This window comes from Achroia grisella, unplaced genomic scaffold (genome assembly GCF_030625045.1).
Source record: "Achroia grisella isolate CSIRO2021 unplaced genomic scaffold, CSIRO_AGI_Agris_v1 utg660, whole genome shotgun sequence".
Classification (NCBI taxonomy): domain Eukaryota; kingdom Metazoa; phylum Arthropoda; class Insecta; order Lepidoptera; family Pyralidae; genus Achroia; species Achroia grisella.
This window is the reverse complement of record NW_026712984.1, coordinates 7,683,033-7,704,305: the sequence shown is the minus strand read 5'-3', so window position 1 is coordinate 7,704,305 and position 21,273 is coordinate 7,683,033. Positions and strand designations below refer to the sequence as shown.

The following is a 21,273-nucleotide window of genomic DNA, read 5'->3' as shown; positions in this document are numbered from 1 at the left end:
ACTTGGAGATTTGACAGTTGCCGAAGCTTGCCGAAGTTCTAAATTTGGTTTTATTTATTAGGAAATATAATTTAATTTGATGGCATAACATTTTTTTGCAGTTTCACTGCGTAAAATATTTAAATCGAGTATAATATCATGGTGAGATTTGTTTTTTCTAAGTACGTATATTAAGATTTTCTTCTTTATTTGAGATTCTCTGTCTGAATACTCAAAAAAATACTTTTTGCTCAATTATTACTTTATATTTTATCTATTGCCTTACTTTTATCAACTATTTCACACAGTATATAGTTTAATTCCCATACAGACCTATTCTATACCGCATAATGATAAATATTTTTTATCAAGTAATTTTGCACACGTATATGATCATTATCAAGTATAAAATAGTGTATGTATTTGCATATGAAATATTACAGTTCTTCATAAGCATTTGTCATTACTAAACAATTGTTAATTACTCATCTCGCCCCAATGAGTGAATTCTCGTGTACCAGAGGCGACTTAAGTCTCTTATTGATTTAAAGTTATACAAATTATGTTGATTCTATCTCAAACTATATACGAAATAATTTTACCGAATCTTCAGATAGCCAATATAGCAAAAATTATCGCAAGTATTTAGAAGTCCTTCATAACTCAGTTTCGTCAACGCTATACGAAATGTGGTCGAAAGAAAGAACAGTTTTTAAATAAAATAGCAATTGATAGGATGGTATTTTCACTGTAAATCTAGAAAAAACTACATGCGAACCTACACCTCCTACTTCGACAGAGAAAAGAGGAAGACCTTCTAAAACGTACGAAGACAGTTCGGACAAAGAAACGGAAAAACAAGGGATTGCTTGATACCTGTGGACTTCATACTGAACTCATAATATGTACAGGGTTTAAGGGTTTCATCGTTGATATTTTACGAGCATTGCCGGCAGAAAACTAGAATGAAATGAGCAATCTTAATGAGTAATCTTATTAATGAACCGGCACATATAGCAGCATATTCAAAACATTAAGCTCTTAGCATGTTCATAAAATTGGATCTGAACAAGGCACAGTATAAAAATATGAGGAGTTGTTTGATAGCAACACTAATGACGGCAATACAGCCAGAAGATTTTTCCAAAATTATCATTGTACATTAAATATCACTGGTATATATGAGGAATTAATAAAACTGTTATGTTATGAAATGAAATGTGAACGTGTGACACGTCACTTTTCTGTCTTGCCTCTCGGGCAAGTTTCAGAAGATGCTCAAGAGTTACGGAACAAAGACTATAAACAGTTCAAGCTTCATCATGCAAGACAATGTTCGAGGGTAGCCTCTAACAAAGATGTTCTACACGCATTTTTATATACCTCTGACCCATACATAACAAGTTTAAGAAAACCTTCAAATTAAAAATATTTAGCACTTGATGATGAAGCAAAGGAGCTCTTGAGTGACTTGTAAGCCATCTTTATAAGAATTTTTGTTTTTTACGTAGATACTTTTACTTATTTCTGTATAAACTTCTTAGGACATAAATGTAAGTCTACAAATTCTATATTTCTTGTATTCCTACATTATTTATAACAATTAGAAATATTTTTTTACTCACAAAGCATACATTATTTAAAAGTATATATATTTAAGATTATCAGGAAAAAAAATCATGTACATATCTTTATTAATACAGAAGTTATAGATTTATGAGATGAAAATGAGTCAAAGTTCCCACTGTGCAGTGTAGTAATTTTGCCGAAAGTTCCCGCGAACGAAGATTGTGCAAGTTTGGCGACAAGGTCAGTGTGCATTTTTATTCCTAGTGGTTATTATTGGATATTAAAGTTAAAAATATATGATTATTTTTAACTTTAATCAGTTTTTTTTAATTATTAATACTTAATGTTCGAAACATTAAGTATTAATAATTTAAAAAACTGATTTCTCAATTAAAACTACTTCTAAGAAGAACTTAAAGAGAGTCCCGTATGAAACACTAGAAATGCTCTACGAATAAAGCTGCAAACGTTTTTTCCTTTACCAAGAATACATTGTACTTTTAATAAAAATTCCTTCGCGTCTTATTCTGCTCATAGTGATTATTTGCTCACTACTTACAAACGTTTTTCCGCATTCTAAATTTTAAATATGTATTTTAAATTAATTGCTTTGTATTTGTAATTTAGATACGCAAAGGCAAAGACCAAACAGCTTTTAGAACATCATAACTTCGAGCCTTTTTTTTTAAAGTTAAAAACAATGACTTTTAACATGTTTAATAAATGTATTTAATAAAAGTTCGATTCGTATTCTGTTTATAGTGATTATTTGCTCATTACTTTACGTTTTTCCGCATTCTAAATTCGAATACGTATTTTTAATTAATTGTTTATCATTTCTAATTTAGACATGCAAAGGGAAATATCAAACAGCCTTTTCAAAAACATTAATACAGTGACTTTTAACTTGTTCAATAACGGTATTTAATAAAAGTTCGCTTCGTATTCTGTTTATAGTGATTATTTTCTCACTAATTAGAAACGTTTTTCCGTATTCTAAATTCAAATACGCATTTTTAATTAATTATTTTTCAATTGTAATTGAGACACGCAAAGAGAAAGACCAAACAGCCTTTTCAACATGACAGCATATAGCTGTTTAATAAATAGAAAAAAAAGTTAAAAACAGCGACTTTTAACTTGTTTAAAAATTATATTTTTTAAATAGAACTCACAACAAAGCCATTCCACTGCCATTTTAAAAGTGAGTGCTGCAGAAAAGTCTGTTAATGTCATTTCCAGTTAAAGCTTCATAAACTGGTTGTAAAGTTTGTCAATTATATTACCACTAAGCAGGGCGCGCCCTACTGGCCCTACTGAGTGTAAGGATGGGGCGTTTGAAGGACAAATGATTATACCAAAGGTCGGATATAGACTGTCCTTTACTCGATTTTTTTTAATGTGTGATATAGGAATGGTGTTAAGTTCATCATTCATTCATAATTTAAGAGCTACGCTCTTGTCGGTGGAGCTCTTGCCACTTTACGCGATCTTCCATCATGCTCTTTAATTCTTGATACGACACGACTCCCATTTTGTCCTCAATTTGTTTGATGTAGCTATTCCTTGGTCTTCCCCTCCCCCTCTTTCGTTCTATTTTCCCCTCAATAATAATTTTCATGAAATCATCGTGCCGTATCAAGTGTCCTAACATTTTTCCTCGTGTGTTAAGTTAGTCGCATAAAAACAATTACAAAATTTCTTTTAAAAACATGACTAGCTGTATAACTTTTTTTTAAAAAATACATTCAACCCTAAATTTTCACCGTTCTACAACCAACCCCTATTTGTAATAGTACTTAAATTTATATGGCAAAACAATGTTTGCCGTGACAGCTAGTATAATATAAATATTATTTTAGTTATACCTATTTATATTATATAATTTATATGTTTACTAATTAATGAAGTCGCCTTAAATAAATGTTCGCAGATTTATGTTTGTTTATATTTCATACATCATAGCTGTTCTCGCGACTTCTTCCGCGTTGAATTTAATTTAATTTTTCTAAAATAAAAGTAGCCTAAGTGATTCCTTATTACATCAGCTACCTGCCAAAAAAAATCGGTCCAGCTATTTCAGTGATTAGCCGGAATAAACAGACAGACAGACAGACTAAAATTGTAAAAAATGTTATGTTGGTGTATATATCAGCATTTTTACATTATATACATGTAGTAAAAAACGGTTATTTCAATATTACAAACAGACACTCAAATTTTTTACTTCTTCCGATTAATTCTACCCCCAAGGGGATAAAATAGTTATCCCCTTGGAGGTAGAATTAAACAAAATCCTTACTTAGCATCCATACGTAGGCATCCACGTCATAACATCTACCTGCAAACCAAATTTCAGTCCGATCCGTCCAGTGATTTGGGCTGTGCGTTGATAGATCACTATGTCAGTCACCTTTGAGTTATAGATACATATACACCCGGGTGAAGCCAGGGCGAGTAACTAGTTATATATAAGATGATGTTTTAATATAAATATAATAATAACTCGAGACGAAAGCAACAAAATTACTGCCGCTTTTCGTTATTTTAATAAAACTAATTAGGTACCGTCGCGTGACATTTTCAAGTGAATTAACACATAAGATATTATGTAAATAGGGGTAGCTTCTCTCACTTTATATTCATACACCCCTCGAGTGGGTAGTCCTAAGTTCGGTTCCAGATTAAACCATATTACGTGTCATTAGACGGCGAGATTCTGGTCCTTCGAGTTATAAGGGTCAAAAATAGAAATTAAATTAACTTGCGTAAGTGGCTGAAATATGCTGAACATATACTTTTTTATATTCGCTTTCTGATAATAACATATTTATATGTTTTTTATTCATTGTATTTATAACATTACTAGCAGTAATTCGCGACTTCGACTACACACGCTTTCGTCCCCTATTTCATCCCTTCTAGATACTTTTTGAGATAAAAAACCTTACTAGCAGTAAGTCACGACTTCGACTACACACGCGTTCATCCCCTATTTCATCCCTTATAAATATTTTTTCAGATAAAAAACATTACTTGCAGTTATTCACACACACACTTTCATTATGCAAATTTTCATCACCAATTTCACCCCTTCTAAATATTTTTTTGGGATAAAAAACATTATTAGCATTAATTCGCGACTTCGAAGACACACGCTTTCGTCCTTTATTTCATCCCTTCTAAATACTTGTTGAGATAATAAATACTCAATGACTTTTCTCATGATGAAAGACGTTTATTTCGGAAAATAATCAAACAGACTTTCAAATATTAGTTTTATGCCAATAACTTAACATTAAAACTCATGTTAAATTTTATAATTATTAGTGGTACGTTATATTATAAATTTCATTAAATAAACAAAAACAAACGACTGTAATAATGAAAACCTTACACTTTAGCTTATTTGAATAATTGTTATTTATATTTCAAAGCAATAAAGCGTTTGTATCACGTGATAATTTTTGCAAGAAATTTAATTTTAAAACTTAATTTTATTGTAGTCTCGTAACAATACATGGAAAAAGCAATTTACTTGACGATAAAAACAGCAAACAACACAGCGAGAACTTAATAACGTTATCCATAAAAAACAATAAAGCGACATCTGTTGCATTGTTTTACAAAGTTGGTAGTTCAATGATTTAAAATTACATTTTTATTTTTATACTAGCTTTTGCCTATATTTATTTTATCTCCCTTAAAACCTTAGATGGAGGTCTTAACAATTTATCAAAAATCTTTGTAGAGATGCCGTTATACGTCATAGTAGATTTATGCATGAACATTTAAGTTTATAGAAAATAACACAAAAAAAAGACAATTATACCGATCGAAAATACAGTTTTAAAATAATGACATTTAGTTATATTAGTTTCATACATAATTTTCATCCCCTATTTTATCCCCTTGGGGGATCTAAATAGAATTAATCAAAATCCTTTCTTAGTGGATGCTTACATCATAATATCTACCTGCATGCTAAATTTCAGCCCGATCCGGCCAGAATATTATCCTAAGTTATAAGAAGAAATGATATTTTATATTGTTTGGGCTTGGCACCCATTTAGATCTCACCTCTTTTGTCGTAGAAGTCAACAATCAAGGCATATGTGTTGATAGATCACTGTGTCAGTCACCTTTGAATTATATATATTTAGATTGAAGATTTTGGGCTATTGTCTGGTGCTTGGACCTGTAGCACTGTGACCTACAATCTATTTTTTTTTGTGGATGATAATGGAATGGTTCACCCGCCTGCGCTAACGGTTTACGCTGGCGGCCTACAATCTATAGTGCTCGCCCTTTTTCAGAGTTCGCGTCAGGGACAAGAATTGAAGGATATTCTTAGGAGCGATGGTTTTTATCTCCTCAGGATAGAGTGTATACTTTCCAAAGAAAATTTCGTTTATGCATGAGTGGTCTACAACCACATAGGATGTGTAGTGGCGTTTCCTCTTCAGTTTGGAAAAATGTTTTTTTTTGGCAAATGTTGGTCATATGTTTGTTCAATTTGCAGTGTCCTGTGAGGGCTCTAGTCATGATGCATGTTGTTTTTACTCAATAGCAATAGTCTATTGGAGTATTTGTTCGAGTAGCCCGGTATTAGGGCTTTTGAATGTACCAATCCTGACATTTCCTGCCAATATTTACATACCCGCGTAATTTCGTCAGCATCACACGTTCTTTCCATACGTCATGTTTCTTGATACATTGCAATTATTCTTTCATTGTCTTTAGATCGCATTGTATCTCAATACATATAAACTATGTGTTTTCATCATTTACACACCCATACAGTCCAGCGATCCATTAGTTACTTTTAAGGTGGTAAAATGAAATAGGGGATGAAGGTTTGAATGCCGCTTTTGAAGCTAGAACGATGAATTCCTTACGAAAATTATATTTATTTATACATATAAATAAAATTGGAGTGTCTTTTTTGCTCCATGCATGCGAAGCTAGAACGATGAAACATGTTTCTTTGATTTTTGGGTTAGAATACTTTATATTTTTTCTGTATTTGGTGGAGGTAATTCCACGCGGACGAAGTCGCGGGTACAGCTAGTAAATAAATAAATTAGACACAAAAAGTAGCATCTTGTCAACATTTTCCGAGAGATAAAATAAATATAATAAACAGCGGAGTGAGAACTGGTTTATTCTTCATTGTGATATGTCACGACATTCTCTCGTGCAGAAATATGGACGTTCAGCGTTATTTCCTTACGAAAATTATATTTATCTATACATATAAATAAAATTGGAGTGTCTGTTTGTAATATTGAAATAACATTTTTTTTGCTACATGCATATACCGTAATAGCTTTTGCCCGCCGCTTCGCTCGAGTTAATTTATCCCCTTAGGGGTGAAATTTATCAAAATCCTTTCTTAGGAGATGTGGAATTTATCAAAATCCTTTCTTAGCATCCCCTACTTTATCCCTACGTCATAACATCTACCTGCATTTCAAATTTCAGCCCGATCTATCCAGTAGTTTGGGCTGTGCGTTGATGGATCACCATGGTCAGTTACCTTTGAGTTATATATATGGTATTTAGATTTATATTCATACGGTATGTATAATACTGTATAAAAAGTAAATGTAACTGGCAGCCTACAAATACGTGAGTTGCCATGTCCGCAAAGTATAATAAAAAAAGTAAGTTGATAAAGAATAAAATTAAATCAACAGACACATTAAAGGAACATTGCATTTTTATTTCATAAATATAATAAATATCTATCAACCAACCCTCAAATCCTCAAATGGTTTAAACACGGTACATACACCAATATATATTGTTTTTTAATTTTTGTCTGTCTGTCTATCTATCTGTTTGTTCCGGCCAATCTCTCATAGTTCGACCGATTTAGACGGGACTTTTATTGGCAGGTAGCTGATGTAATAAGGAGTCACATAGGCTACATTTATTTTAGAAAAAATCTTTTTGTTTTAAAAAAATAAAGTTAAATTTCACGCGGACGAAATCGCGGGTTGCGCAATAAAATATTATTTCTACATCTTTGTCATTTATTGTGAAATATTTTTGCTATTTAATACAATACAAGGTGAGAATTGCTGTCGCGTTATTCGAAGATAACCTTAACTTATTATATGCGGACAATAAATTTGTTTACAAAAAGATTTGTCAAGGGTCATTATCTCCCTAAAATATGGTCGAGCACAGTGATGGCTGCCTCATCCGTCGTACTCGTGAACGAGTGCTGCTTGTAGGAACTGTTCTGCTCTTATCACTACGGCTGATTTAATCTTATTGTGTATTTATATATAAGATATAAACATAGATATATAAATATTATATATAAGTACAGTCTCAAAATTGAAAGATTTTTTATCAACCTCCACTACTATTCCATTGTCATCCATAAAAAAACCTGCCCCAAGCATTTATATCTTGGGTTCTGGCAGTGCTAGTTGGTTTTTTAGTCTGTTATTACTTTTAAAATTGAAATATAATCAATAAATATTGCGTGTTAAATAGTCTATGAGCGAAATAATTATTAGGTGCGGGTTTGTAATGACATGTTCTGACCTTCAATTATAGTGAGTAAATTAGTCATGTCCGACATCAATATACTAATGTTTTCTTCCCCCACGCAAAAAAGGGGTGTAACAAATTTAACATATATGTATGTCTGTCTGTGGAATTGTAACTCGTAAACGAAATGACCGATTGTGATGATGTACTAAACCGCTAGACACCGAGCCGCAATACAATAATAATAATTTATACATATAAATAAACTTGGAGTCTCTGTTTGTAATATTTGTATAACCGTTTTTTACTATATGCATATGAATATAAATACGGTACATACACGAAAATAACATTTTTTACAATTTTTGTCTGTCTGTCTGTTTGTTCCGGCTGATCTCTGAAATAGCTGTACCGATTTTGATGGGACTTTCTTTGGCAGGCAGCTGATGTAATAAGGAGTAACTTAGGCTACTTTTATTTTAGAAAAATAATATAAATTTCAAGCGGACGAAGTCGCGAGAACAGCTAGTTTCATAATATGTAAGGACCTAATATAAGATTTACTATCCTGTTATATCGATTTATGTGAAAGAGTTTTTAACTTGTTGATCGCGAATTGTAACCAACGCTAAGGACCAAAACTTATACATCTATAATTCTATACACTACTCTATGGTATGCTCCGTTCATACATCTATAAGCTACTCTATGTTCCGTTCAGCCCTGTTGCATGTTATAATGAAATCTGTCTACTCCACTGCACCGTCACAAGTGGTTGAGCAACTCATCAAATTTTCAATTACTACAGACTGTACACTTATTTATTCTGTGGTTATAGGTTAGATTGCTAGTCAGACTTACAATATAGCTTATAAACTAACTGTAGTCCAGTAAAATTATAAATTAAACATGATGTGACCAGTTTTGACGCAATATGACTGAATAATAATATTCAAAAATTAATTTTGAATTAAATTGACGGGAAAGGGATGAAAAAATTAAAAAAAAGGTTGGACAAAGAACAAAGAAAAGAAAAAACATTTATTGACAATCATTATTGATATAAATATACACATTTGACATTTATATATGTATGCATACACACAAACACACATATCTAAGTATATATAACTCAAAGGTGACTGACATAGTGATCTATCAACGCACAGCCCAAACCACTGGACGGATCGGGCTGAAATTTGGCATGCAGGTAGATGTTATGACGTAGGCATCCGCTACGAATTTTTTTTGATTAATTCTACTCCCAAGGGAAAAAATAGAGGATGAAAGTTTGTATGAAACTTTGTCAATTTTAAACCGATCGGGCTGAGATTTTGCATGCATAAAGCTACTATGACGTAAGCATCCCCACAGAAAGGTTTTGATAAATTCCACCCTTAAGGGGATAAATTAACGCAAGAGAGCGAAGCCGCGGGCAAAAGCTAGTTTGTAGTATAAAAAAAAAAACTACTTTCTACTTATCTACTAATATCGATTACAAACTTAACCAAAAAAAAATATATAAAGATAATGGACGTTTTTTTCCCTTTTTGAATTCCCGTTTTGAACTCAGTTGAAATGGTGAAAATTATTTCTATTTTCTTTTCTAAAAGGGACCAAGAGTTTGATGTCAAAGGCAGTCTCCTTTAATAGTGAGCCACTAGCTCAAGTACGGTATCGTAATATGAGAAAGCCCTTTGCCTTCTTTGTACATTAAAAAAAAGGTTTTTATTTTCTTATACCGAGTAGGACTACCCCAATAATTTTGTCTATGGTTAGGCTGTATGGATCATGCTCTTTGCAATTAAAATTTTAAAACGATTGATAATTTTCACTACCCTGTAACAAATTAATTTTATATATAAAAATTACGTGGTTGTTTGTCCGCGATGGACTGTATGGATTATGTTCTTCGATCAATTAAAATTTTAAATCCGAATATTATTTTACTACCCCAATAATTTTGTCTATGGTTAGGCTGTAATAATGGATTATGTTCTTCGATATAAGTAAATAAAAGTTACAATTAAAATTTTAAATCCGATTTCGCCTAGGACTACCCCAATAATTTTGTCTATGGTTAGGCTGTATGGATCATGCTCTTCGCATTTCAAATTTTATAACGATTGATAATTTTCAATTTATCAAGACCTGTAACAAATTAATCTTTATATATAAAAATTACGTGTCTTGTTGTTTGTCCGCGATAGATTACTGAACCGATTGTAAATTTGATTTGCACATTGTGTGCAATTTGATCCAACTTGAAAGATAGGATAGCTTACATCTCAATTTATAGTCGCAATATTATTTTATTCAAGAACCTTAGCCACAGCAACGCGTGGCATTTCTACATTAATATTAATTTCCGATGGGTCTTAAAAAATAGACTATAGTGATCGTTTAGTGGTCTAGTTGTTATATAAAACTAATTGTCAGATTTTTAAGTACTGTGCCCGCGACTTCGTCCGCATAGAAAACCTTGGAAAAAACAAATAATAATGACGTCATTATAACTAAATTCGAAAGTACATCTACATTTGACGATATAAGTAAATAAAAGTTACAGAGTGGACGGTATTTTTTTAAAAGATAATAATTATGGAAAGGAAAGGAGAAATACGATTTCGCCTAGGCAGAACGTCTTCCACAATCCGAACACCCCAAAGTAAGCAAAAATAACATCAAACTTACTCACTGCAGTACAGTTTTGTGGCCATGTACTCTATAGTGTATATTTCAATAAAAACAATTATATTATACTAGCTGTCCAGGCAAACGTTGTTTTGCCTTAAAATAAAAAAAAAAAAAATTTAGACAAATGGACTATCCAACACAAAGATTTTTTCAAGAAAGGTAAGATTCAAATTATCTTTTTCCATATATAACAATACGAGTGGTGGTTTAACAAACTTAAAACATAACAAAACAGTGGTCAGCTATACAAATACTCGGCTAGACAGCAAATATTTACCGCGACGGTGGTAAACAATGAAAATAGCGCTGCTCCATTCCTAATTTTCACTAATTGTCGTTTCATTTGTACCTACATACTAGTGGTTGAGTAGTGGTCGAAATGCGACTATGATTAATTTACTTAGGGACCTACTTGGGGACGGACAGACAGTGACAGCGACTTTGTTTTATACTATGTAATGATATTGTACTATCTGACACGTGCAATTTCGTCTGCGTCATACTTACTTGGCATTTATTATTATATTTCGACCAATTTACATAATATTTATAGCCCATGTATTATTCCGATATGTAAGCTATAGTATTGTAAAGTTTCATCGAAATCCGTTTAGTAGTTTTTACGTAAGAAACATCCAACCATACTCACAAACTTTCGCAGTTATAGTAAGATGTAAGTACTGAATTATATAATAAATACTAGCTATCCACCCCGGCTTCGCACGGGTGTACATGTATCATTCTATCTATTAAAGAAAACCGCTTCAAAATCGATTGGCTAGTTTTAAAGATTTAAGCATACGTAGGGACAGACAGCGACAGCGACTTTGTGTTATAATATGTAGTGATTAATTACTATTAAGAATTTATTTTATGTATCTATACATATAAATAAAATTGGAGTGTCTGTTTGGAATATTAAAAAAACCGTTTTTTACTACATGTAAATATATATATTTAATATATATAAATACGGTACATACACCAAAATAATATTTTTTACAATTTTTATCTGTCGGTCTGTTTGTACCGGCTAATCTCTGAAATGGCTGGACCGATTTTGACGGGCCTTTTTTTGGCAGATAGCTGATGTAATAAGCAGTAATAAATAATATCAAACGAATAAATCTATGAAAATAAACACTATTTTGGTTAGAGCGGTTATAACATACAATCTGCTAAACTATATTCAACTCACCTTACTCTTGGCACTAGAGTCCATTTTAAATCCATTATTTCATAAAATTGTTTCAGCCCGACTTGAAACAGCACAAATCAACTCAAAGTTAATTATATAACTTAATTATAATAACGGTAAAGTTAACTCAAATACAAGCAATCAATCACGTCACTGGTGAAACGATCGAATTGAATAACCGACTTTGACATTCGACCCGAATCCGAAAGTTAGCCGAAGTTTGCCGAAATTAATTCTATTTTCAAATCCAAGTTCTTAATTGGCGATTAGATAGAATTTAAAGTCACATTTAAAATTCAATACATTTTCATGCTTTATATTAGAATTAAAAAAATAAATATTCAAATTTGGAATATTATAATTGTAAATTAGGACGACACATTATGCAAATGGATTCCACACGTCAATTTGTTCACTGAAACACGAGTTATTTGTACGACATAGTCATTAGTTCATGAAAGCGCTGAATTATCTATCATAAACAAATTTAGAACACAACATTAATATACACGCAAGGATTAAAAAGTTATTAAAAAGTACTGGCCGATAATAAATATATTCACAATTGTCAAATTAAAAATTAAATTAAATTTTGAAATTCGAAATTACGTGTTCGTTATTTAAAAAGTGAGTATAAAGTTTCGCGGTGAGGTCCGCGGCGGTATGGCGGCGAGTGGTGAACGCCGGACGTTTCAGCCCTTAACGATGTACGGGCGCGGGCTGAGTGAGGTGGGAGGAGCGGTAGCGGAAGATATAGCGATATACCTATGTACTATAGGGTTTTGTTTTTACATTTTTTTTACATAACTAAAATGATAAACAAGCAAAATTACAGGGTAAAAACAGGTGATGTTTTATTCATTATGACTATGTAATTTTTTAAACTTATAAAAAATAATACTAAGGTTGATATCATCAGGTGGCCCATCATGCTGTTTTGTCCATTTTTGTCTATGAATTTCTCAGTTCACTTTAAAGTCTCACGACAGATTTTTAGATGGTTCTCGCTATTATAAAAAACCTTCTGGAAGGTTTATATTATAATCAACCTCCGTTATATACACATAGGCTCTTATTTACGCGAATCAGCTGTCCTAAGGGAAAGAGTGTCTATGTAAAGGTAGACAAAGAAAACCAGAAGGAAAGGCCGCGTCACTTGGTTCCGTCAATCCGTAAGGCCTAAAATTGCCTTTGCTCCTGAACGCGTGAGAAAACTTGTGTAAAAGCAGATTTAAATTCAAATTCAGAATATCTTTATTCATGGAGGTCTATTACAGACTCTTACATATGATATGTCAAATCTACCGTCAGTTCAGAATGATTTCCAGATGAGAAGAACTGACAAGAAATTCAGCTCATATTCTTTTCGAATAAATGTTGTACATGTTTACAATAATACAGATTCATTTTTAAATTCAAATTTGGGAGAATAGAGTGACCACCAGCATATGCTATTGCAAAAGCAAAAAGTCTAATCAGTGTTCGTAACCCGAACAGACCAGTCCCCACAAGTAGCACCCGTTCATAAGTACGACGGATGAGCCAGCCATCATCACTTAACCATATTAGAGGGCACATTGACCCAGCCTGCCACGCCGCCACAAGTTTGAACTTTACAGCGAGCATGACTGTTTCAAGTTACTCCACTACGTCATTTATATTATTTACATCATAAGCTGTTAATGATGCAGCTAATGGTTGTTTAACTAAATTAATAATACAAGGAAAAATCCAGGGTTGCCGAGGACCAGGCAGACGCCGTACTTGCTGATTAAAAAACCTTACGAAGTGGTTTGGGTTCAGCACCAGGTCCCTTTTCAGGACCACCGCGGACAAACTAAAGATAAAAGTTTATTCAGTTCCTATAGAAATAGAAATAGAAATAATCTTTATTCAAATAATATTACTATAAGCACTTTTGAATAGTCAAGTTTTTTGATTCTTATTCGGAATGCAAATTAATCACGATAAGAATAAGCAAGCAACTCGTGTGTTGCTCTTTTAAATAAATATTGATTAATTATATTTAATTAACAACAAGGATTAGGCATGCGACAATCAACACAGAAACCGCTACGTACTTAATCTCTGTTCAATCTTCTATAAGTTGCAGCACCATAAGTATGACGAATTCAGTCATCATAGCGTTAAACCAATTAAGAATCTGTTTGTTTGACACATAGTCGTTTAAGAACAAGCGGATTCTCGATTGGTACAGTAAATCGCTTCCGCCCGCCACTATGTCCTTACCCGGACCTGCGTCATTCTACTGTCATGATATGACTCGTCACAAGTAGACATCGTATTTGTTAGACAACCCTATCATTAACTGAGCATCTCTAGGACTCGATGACGTCACTTCCACGTCCCTTGGTGGTAAGACTAGAAGAAATATAAATAATACTAGCCGTGCCGTCAAACGTTGTTTTGCCATATAAATTAAAACCACTATTAAAATATAGAGGTTGGTAGGTAAAAATAGAGGTAGATAGGTTCAAATTTAAGGTTGTATGCATTATTAAATAAAGAAATAAAAATAAAAAATGTTATCGAAAAAATAAAAAACAACATTTTTTGGGGTGAGCCAACCTTAAATATAGTTATAAACCTATTATCAGACCTACTGAATATACATATAAAATTTCATATAAATCGGTCAAGTCGTTTCTGAGCAGTATAAACATGAAACTCGAGAATTTTATATATATTATGGAAAAAATAAAAAACAACATTTTTTGGGGTGAGCCAACCTTAAATATATATATATTATCAGATATATATATAAAAAAATAAATTTAGATATATATAATAAAAGATATATATTAGATTTACAAACAAATAATTTTTACTATATATATTTAGATACGCTACATACACCAAAATAACATTTTTTACTATCATCTCTCTTTCTACAATTATCGTCTGTCTGTTAGTTTGTTCTGGCTAATCTCTGAAATGGCTGGACCGATTTTGATGGGACTTTTTTTGCAGGTGGCTGATGTAATAAGGAGTAACTTAGGCTACTTTTATTTTAGAAAAATAAAGTTAATTCCACGCTCACATAGTCGCGGGAACAGCTAGTAGCAAATATAAATAAAAGTCGTGAGTAATTTTTATATTAATTATTTAAACATCATTATAAAAAAATGATTTTTTTGCGCTCATTCTCCATAATAAAATTTAACTGATCCTTTGTCCGAATTATTCTCGTAAAAAGGGTAAGAAGTTCTTAAAGTATAAATATTAATTAAAAAACAAACTAAGGAGAGCACTACACTACATACATACTTGAACTGTAGGTAATATATAATATAATATATAATATTGCAGTACAGTTCACACAGCACCACCTAATCTTGAGCTAAGCAGAGCTTGTGTTACGGGTACTAGACAACTGATATAAATACATAGATACATTGTTTTTGTAAATACACACATATTATACATAGAAAACATCCAGACCGATACAAAGAATCATACTCATGAACCTATGTCTTAAATAATCTAAAAAAAAACAAACACATGTGACAATGTATATGGAAGAGCGGGATGTACCTGACACAGGCATTTCCATGCTTACTTAGTCATCCCAACACTATGTTATTGTAACTGAATTGTTTTTAAAGAAATAACATTTTTTTAATTTAATGAATACAAATGTTTGTACCATGCGAGGAATCAAACCCGCGACCGCCGGAAGTATACCGTTAGACTGCTGAGGCAGTCAAATATAATCATGAATATGTTAATATTATGGAAGAAGCAAAACCCCATCGGAAATTAAAGCATTTTGCTAACCCGTAAACAGTGTTGCCAGATGTCCTAATGTTGCCAAGAAAACTGAGTTGGTCAAAGAAATAGATATTAATTTTTAGCCAGATGTTCCAATATTGACAACAAAACTGAGTTGGTCAAAAGAATAGATATTAATTTTTAGCCAGATGTCCTAATTTTGCCAAGAAAACTGTGTTGGTCAAAAAAATAGATGTTATTTTTAGCCAGATGTCCCAATTTTGACAAGATAACTATGTTGGTCAAAAAATGATATTATAGTTTTACCCAGATGTCCCTATTTTGACAAGAAAACTGAGTTGGTCATGAAATATAGATTACTTTTTGGACCAACACATTTTTTAATGCCAGATGAAAAAAAAATGTGATTTAACGGAATACGGAATTATTATGCGGAAATACTATCACTATATCTAAAAAATTGTGATTTCCTACCAAAATAGGAAAAATGAGCTGGTCAAAAAATCATATTTTTTCTGACCAGCTCATTTTTATATTTATTTTTTTCTATTCAATACTATTTGCGCTGTCTTATTTAATTAACCGTCTCCAAGTAGAAACGGGCATAAATTACAATCAGTAAAACCTTCGTTAAGACACAGCCAGCCTATAAATGTACTTGTTAGGCGTTTATTAACAAAGTCAGCGCCCCAACTAAATGGCACCGGAGGCGTGAGCGTACTCACACGCTCCCACAATTGAAAGGGCGAGACAGGTCGCCCTAACAACGAGATAAGGCCTGTACACCATCTACAGGGTGGGAACAACGCCTCCAGAGTCGTGGTGGAATGATAACGGAACCTCGCGACTCCAGTGCCATCTGCACTCGCCCTCTATCATTTGGTGAAGCTGTAAAGATCAGCTGCGGCCAAAATATTATTATTTATATAATACTAGTTTTTAATCGCGGCTTCGCTCGCATCGAATCCATTAAATAACTTCATTGCTAGCTGCTAGATGGCGCTGAAGTAGCTAAATGTTAATTTTTATAAAAAAAAATTTTTTTTAATAAAAAAAAAAGTATCATATGTTCATTGTAATACCTCTAAGAACATGTGTACAAAATTTCATGATGATCAGTTCAGTAGTTTGTGCGTGAAAGCGTAAGAAACATCTCTACTTTCAAATTTATAATATTAGTAAGGGTTAGGGTAGTAGTAGGTTAGGGTTAATTATAAATGAATGAATACATAACATATATTATAATGTACATATGTATAATACATAACCTATATGTTATGTATTAATTCATTCATAATTTAAGAGCTACGCTCTTGTTAGTGGAGCTCTTGTCATTTTCCGCGATCTTCCATCGTGCTCTTTAATTCTTGATACGACACGACTCCCATCTTCTCATTAATTTCTTCTTTAAAGTATCTGTTTCTATATTACATTTATAGCATTTTTTTGCGTTATACTATATCTACTATATCTCTATCAACGATTCTTGCTCTATGGCGTAATACAAATATTGAAGAAATGTTGGGACAACGCGATTCCTACATTGCAAGCATTCCTAACAGTTCTACGAGAATCCTCACATAGTTTTCTCACTATTGTATTGGTATTGATAATTAAATATATATTTATACTAGCTGTACCTGCGGTTTCACTCGCATGACATTTATAGCCTGTGTTATTCTGATGTATAAGCTATATTACTGTAAAGTTTCATCAAAATCCATTCAGTAGTTGTTAGCAAACAGACATAGATATATATATGGTAGAAAATATATAATGTAAATGTAAATATAACGGATATCTGAATAAAGGCTGTATTAATTAACTAGCTGTACCCGCGACTTCGTCCGCGTGGAATTTAACTTTATTTTTCTAAAATAAAAGTAGCCTAACTTACTTCTTATTACATCAGCGTTTAGCTTATCATTAATTAATTAATCTATACATATAAATAAAATTGGACTGATTGTAATATTGAAATAACCGTTTTTTACTACATGCATATGAATATAATTACGTTAAATACACCAAAATAACATTTTTTACAATTTTCGTCTGTCCGTCCGTTCATTCCGACTAATCTCTGAAATGGCTGGACCGATTTTGACGGGACTTGTTTTGGCAGGTAGCTGATGTAACGGAGTAACTTAGGTTACTTTTATTTTAGATTTTTTTTTATATTTTAAATAAATAAAGTCAAATTCCACGGTGAAGTCGCGGGTACAGCTGGTTTTTGTATATATAGATTACAGTAGTCTCGAGTACCATATTGTAACGTATGTAGTACTATATAATGACTACCACTTACCATCAGACCTCCAGCTCGTTTGCCGTTCAAATTACACAAAAAAATTAACAACCAATCCTTGTTTTCACCCTTTAGTTTAAGTCGGTTAAATACAAAGAAAGAAATCGTTGATTTTAAATCTTTAGCATCAACTTAGGATTAATGTTTTTCCAATTAAAAAAAGGGAAATATTAAAATCAGCTAGCGGATGTGGATTAATACCTATTTATATAAGAAAAAGGGAATAAAGAACCGTGAGACCTGAGCCTTTTTCTGTACTAAAAATTCTAGATTTTCTGAATAGAAATAATCCTTATCTAAGTATATATATTTTTTTCGTTCGTCCAACAACTTTTATCGTGTCTATTGAAAGGAGAGACGGTTAGCACTCCCCTTGACAAGGATGGGACAGTGAAGGAGTTGGAATAATATGTGGAGGAGTCAGCAGGAATCGTCAAATATAGGCTTCTGGTACTACGCAAAGCAGCATCCGGGATATTTAGTATGAAAATGGAACTTTGTTTTTAGATATTCAGGGGTGGAGGGGTGGAAAAGAATAGAGTAAAGGAGGGTATAGTATAGTATATGACTGATTTAATCTTATTGCATATTTATATTTGACCCAAAAAATAGTGCTTGTTGGTAGTTTGTATTCACACGTTTCGACTTGTAAATGTAAACTTACAAGGATTATTTAAAAGAGCAACACACAAGTTTCTTGCTCGTTCTTCTTGTGATGAGACAGCTTTCCGAACGAGTGGTAGATAAAAAACAAATTGTTATGACTATTCAAAAGTGCTTAAATTAAGTTTATTTGAATAAATGATTTTCTATTCTATTCTATTCTATTCTATTCTATGAAAATTCCTGCGAAGACGCATGGGAAGGCACTTGAGTCTACTGCGGAAATTGGGAATGTAGTCATACTTATGGAGACCAAAAATGAATATGCTAGTTTACCATAAAATTATTCATGTTAAAACCCGTTTAACTATATTAATAACATACAAAATATCACAGGAAATAATAATAATAAGAAGAATAAAAAACTGAGAAAACAAAATATATAAATAATAATAATAATAATCTCAAGACAATTCACACAACGCCATCTAGACCCAATTTAATCTAGCTAAACTCTGTGTTAGACAACTAGACAACTACAAACAATCATACTCATGAATACAAATATTTGTGCCGTGCGAGGAATCGAACCCGCGACCATCGGACGTAAAGCGGTGTGCTAAACCACTAGACCATCGAGGTCGTCAAATACTTCTTATGAAAGTCAATTTCCTGTTCTATTCAGGTTTTGGATTACACTATAGCGTAGTAAATACTCATTTATCTTTGGAAACACTAATACACTAGTGTGCCGGCTGTATGTGACATCTAAATGGTTCCAATACGGGTCTTCCACTAAAAATGATTCAACAACATTCGGCAACTTGTCATTAAGCCATTCCACATCTTTAACATCCACTAATCCATCGTTCTTCCCATAAATTGTCACTACAGGAATCGACACTGCACTTAAATTGTACAATGGAGGATAATCACTATTATAAACCTTAAAATTATCAGCACCATAATCGAATTTCGCGAAATCTTCGCTCACCATACTTTGTCCGTACCTAGCCATATTGTGCACAGAAGTTCCTGCTGGAAAATGTCCAAATAACGACCGTGTTGTATGTTCTGCCACTGATTCTGGGTGGAAGGCATCCAACATCGACTGGCCTGTACTACAGACTCTTCCGGAAAGCCAATTCAGCTGACAGAAGAAAGCCAAAAATTCTTGACCAAACGAACCTTTAGAGAAGATCTCATATATCTCGTATTTCCTCAATAATCCTTCTATATTCATAATAGCTGCTGTCAATAGTCTGTACGGAACTGATTTGGTATTAGTTTGTCTTGCAGCGGGCGCTAAAGTTATCAAAACGTTCACCTTCTCACAATACCCAGGTCTTTCAGAACACATTATGAAAAACGTACCTGCGCCTTGAGAAAAACCAATATAATTCACCTTTTCCACTCCAGTGTGTCTCAAAACATAATCAATCGTAGATGGTACATCATAAAATCCAATTTCGTCTACAGAGAACTTCCAAAACTGCGAATTCTTATCCGGATCCAATTCCAAATGATTTCTCGAGTAGTAGTTTCCGCGACAATTAGCTACCCATAGATCGTGGCAAGCGTCAGAAATGAGATACGCTAGTCCAGCGTTTGGACCAGCATCCAGCCAAGAATCAGAGCTCTGCAGCAGTCCATGCATCAGAATCACGGGCGGAGATCTTTTCCTTCCCTTGCAGTTTTTAGCTTTGGTAACTCTGAAAATTTTGAGCAAATAGCCATCTTCTGTTAACACCGTATGCTCCTCTGAGTGGTATCCATATTCCATCGTTAGTTCTGTGAAGTTCAGCAAGGAGTCCTTAGGATATCCCCAATCTTGTTTCGTTTCATTTCTTATAACGAACGGCCGCGTTTTTATCGCGTAGAAAAGAATTACAATCGACGACAGAAGCAGGATGTTTATTGCTCGTCCTTTAAGCGGCATTGTACAGACTGATAGCAATGTTATAAAGTACCTACGCTAGGAAACGCAATTACGTTATGTATGTCTATACGATGCATTGTATTTACATAACATAGTTGTGTAAATGCGTCCGTTTGTTGCAATAATATTAGAAACGCTATTTAAACTGTAGGAATTGTTTGAAGTTTTGGAACACTGTCATTATTTTGTTCAATCTTCTTCTATAAATTGAGGTTTTTTATTTTTGTCACTAGATGGCATTGTTCAATTTCTAAAACGCGCTATGTTTTCGTTTTTGATTAACGTATAAGCTGCAGCAGTTTGTTGATTATATGTCCCTCTCCGATCGATCCCTAGTTCTAATTCAAATGGGGATCCATATTACGACGGCCTGAGCCGAAGTTCGAGCTCTTAGCGGTGCCCTCAGACTAAAGTCGTATCCGTCAGGTGGGAGTTGGCCTTCAGCCGCTCCGTAAGTCCTTCCGTGGGTGTTGGAGTGCCATGTGCACTCGCTCCCTATCGTCCGGTGTAGATGTAAAGGTCAGCTGGGGGCAACAGCATTAGAGTAGTCCGAAAAAGTTGATTATACATGTTTTTACATTATCATTAAAAAGAATACGTTTCTGGTAATTGCGATACTAATAAACTTTTGTCTTGACGTTAATAGTATTTTAAGATTCTTATTTTTCCTTTCGAGTGAAGTATGTAGTATTTTTATTTATCTTAACTCGAAGGTATAAT

At 33.1% G+C, this 21,273-nt stretch overlaps 2 protein-coding genes and 1 pseudogene across 2 annotated transcripts in view; 1 reads left to right on the top strand and 2 right to left on the bottom strand.

Annotated features, from left to right (window-relative positions):
• Positions 1-21,273, bottom strand: part of LOC131849758 (uncharacterized) — a 123,366-nt gene that overhangs the window by 49,803 nt on the left and 52,290 nt on the right. The gene's annotated exons all lie outside the window — the stretch shown is intronic.
• On the top strand, positions 18,350-18,424 carry LOC131849900 (U6atac minor spliceosomal RNA; annotated as a pseudogene).
• LOC131849759 (lipase 1-like) lies at positions 19,237-20,553 on the bottom strand. The gene has a single exon (XM_059199875.1). It carries the CDS (start codon positions 20,551-20,553, stop codon positions 19,279-19,281), a length of 1,275 nt encoding a protein of 424 aa, XP_059055858.1. The 3' UTR covers positions 19,237-19,278.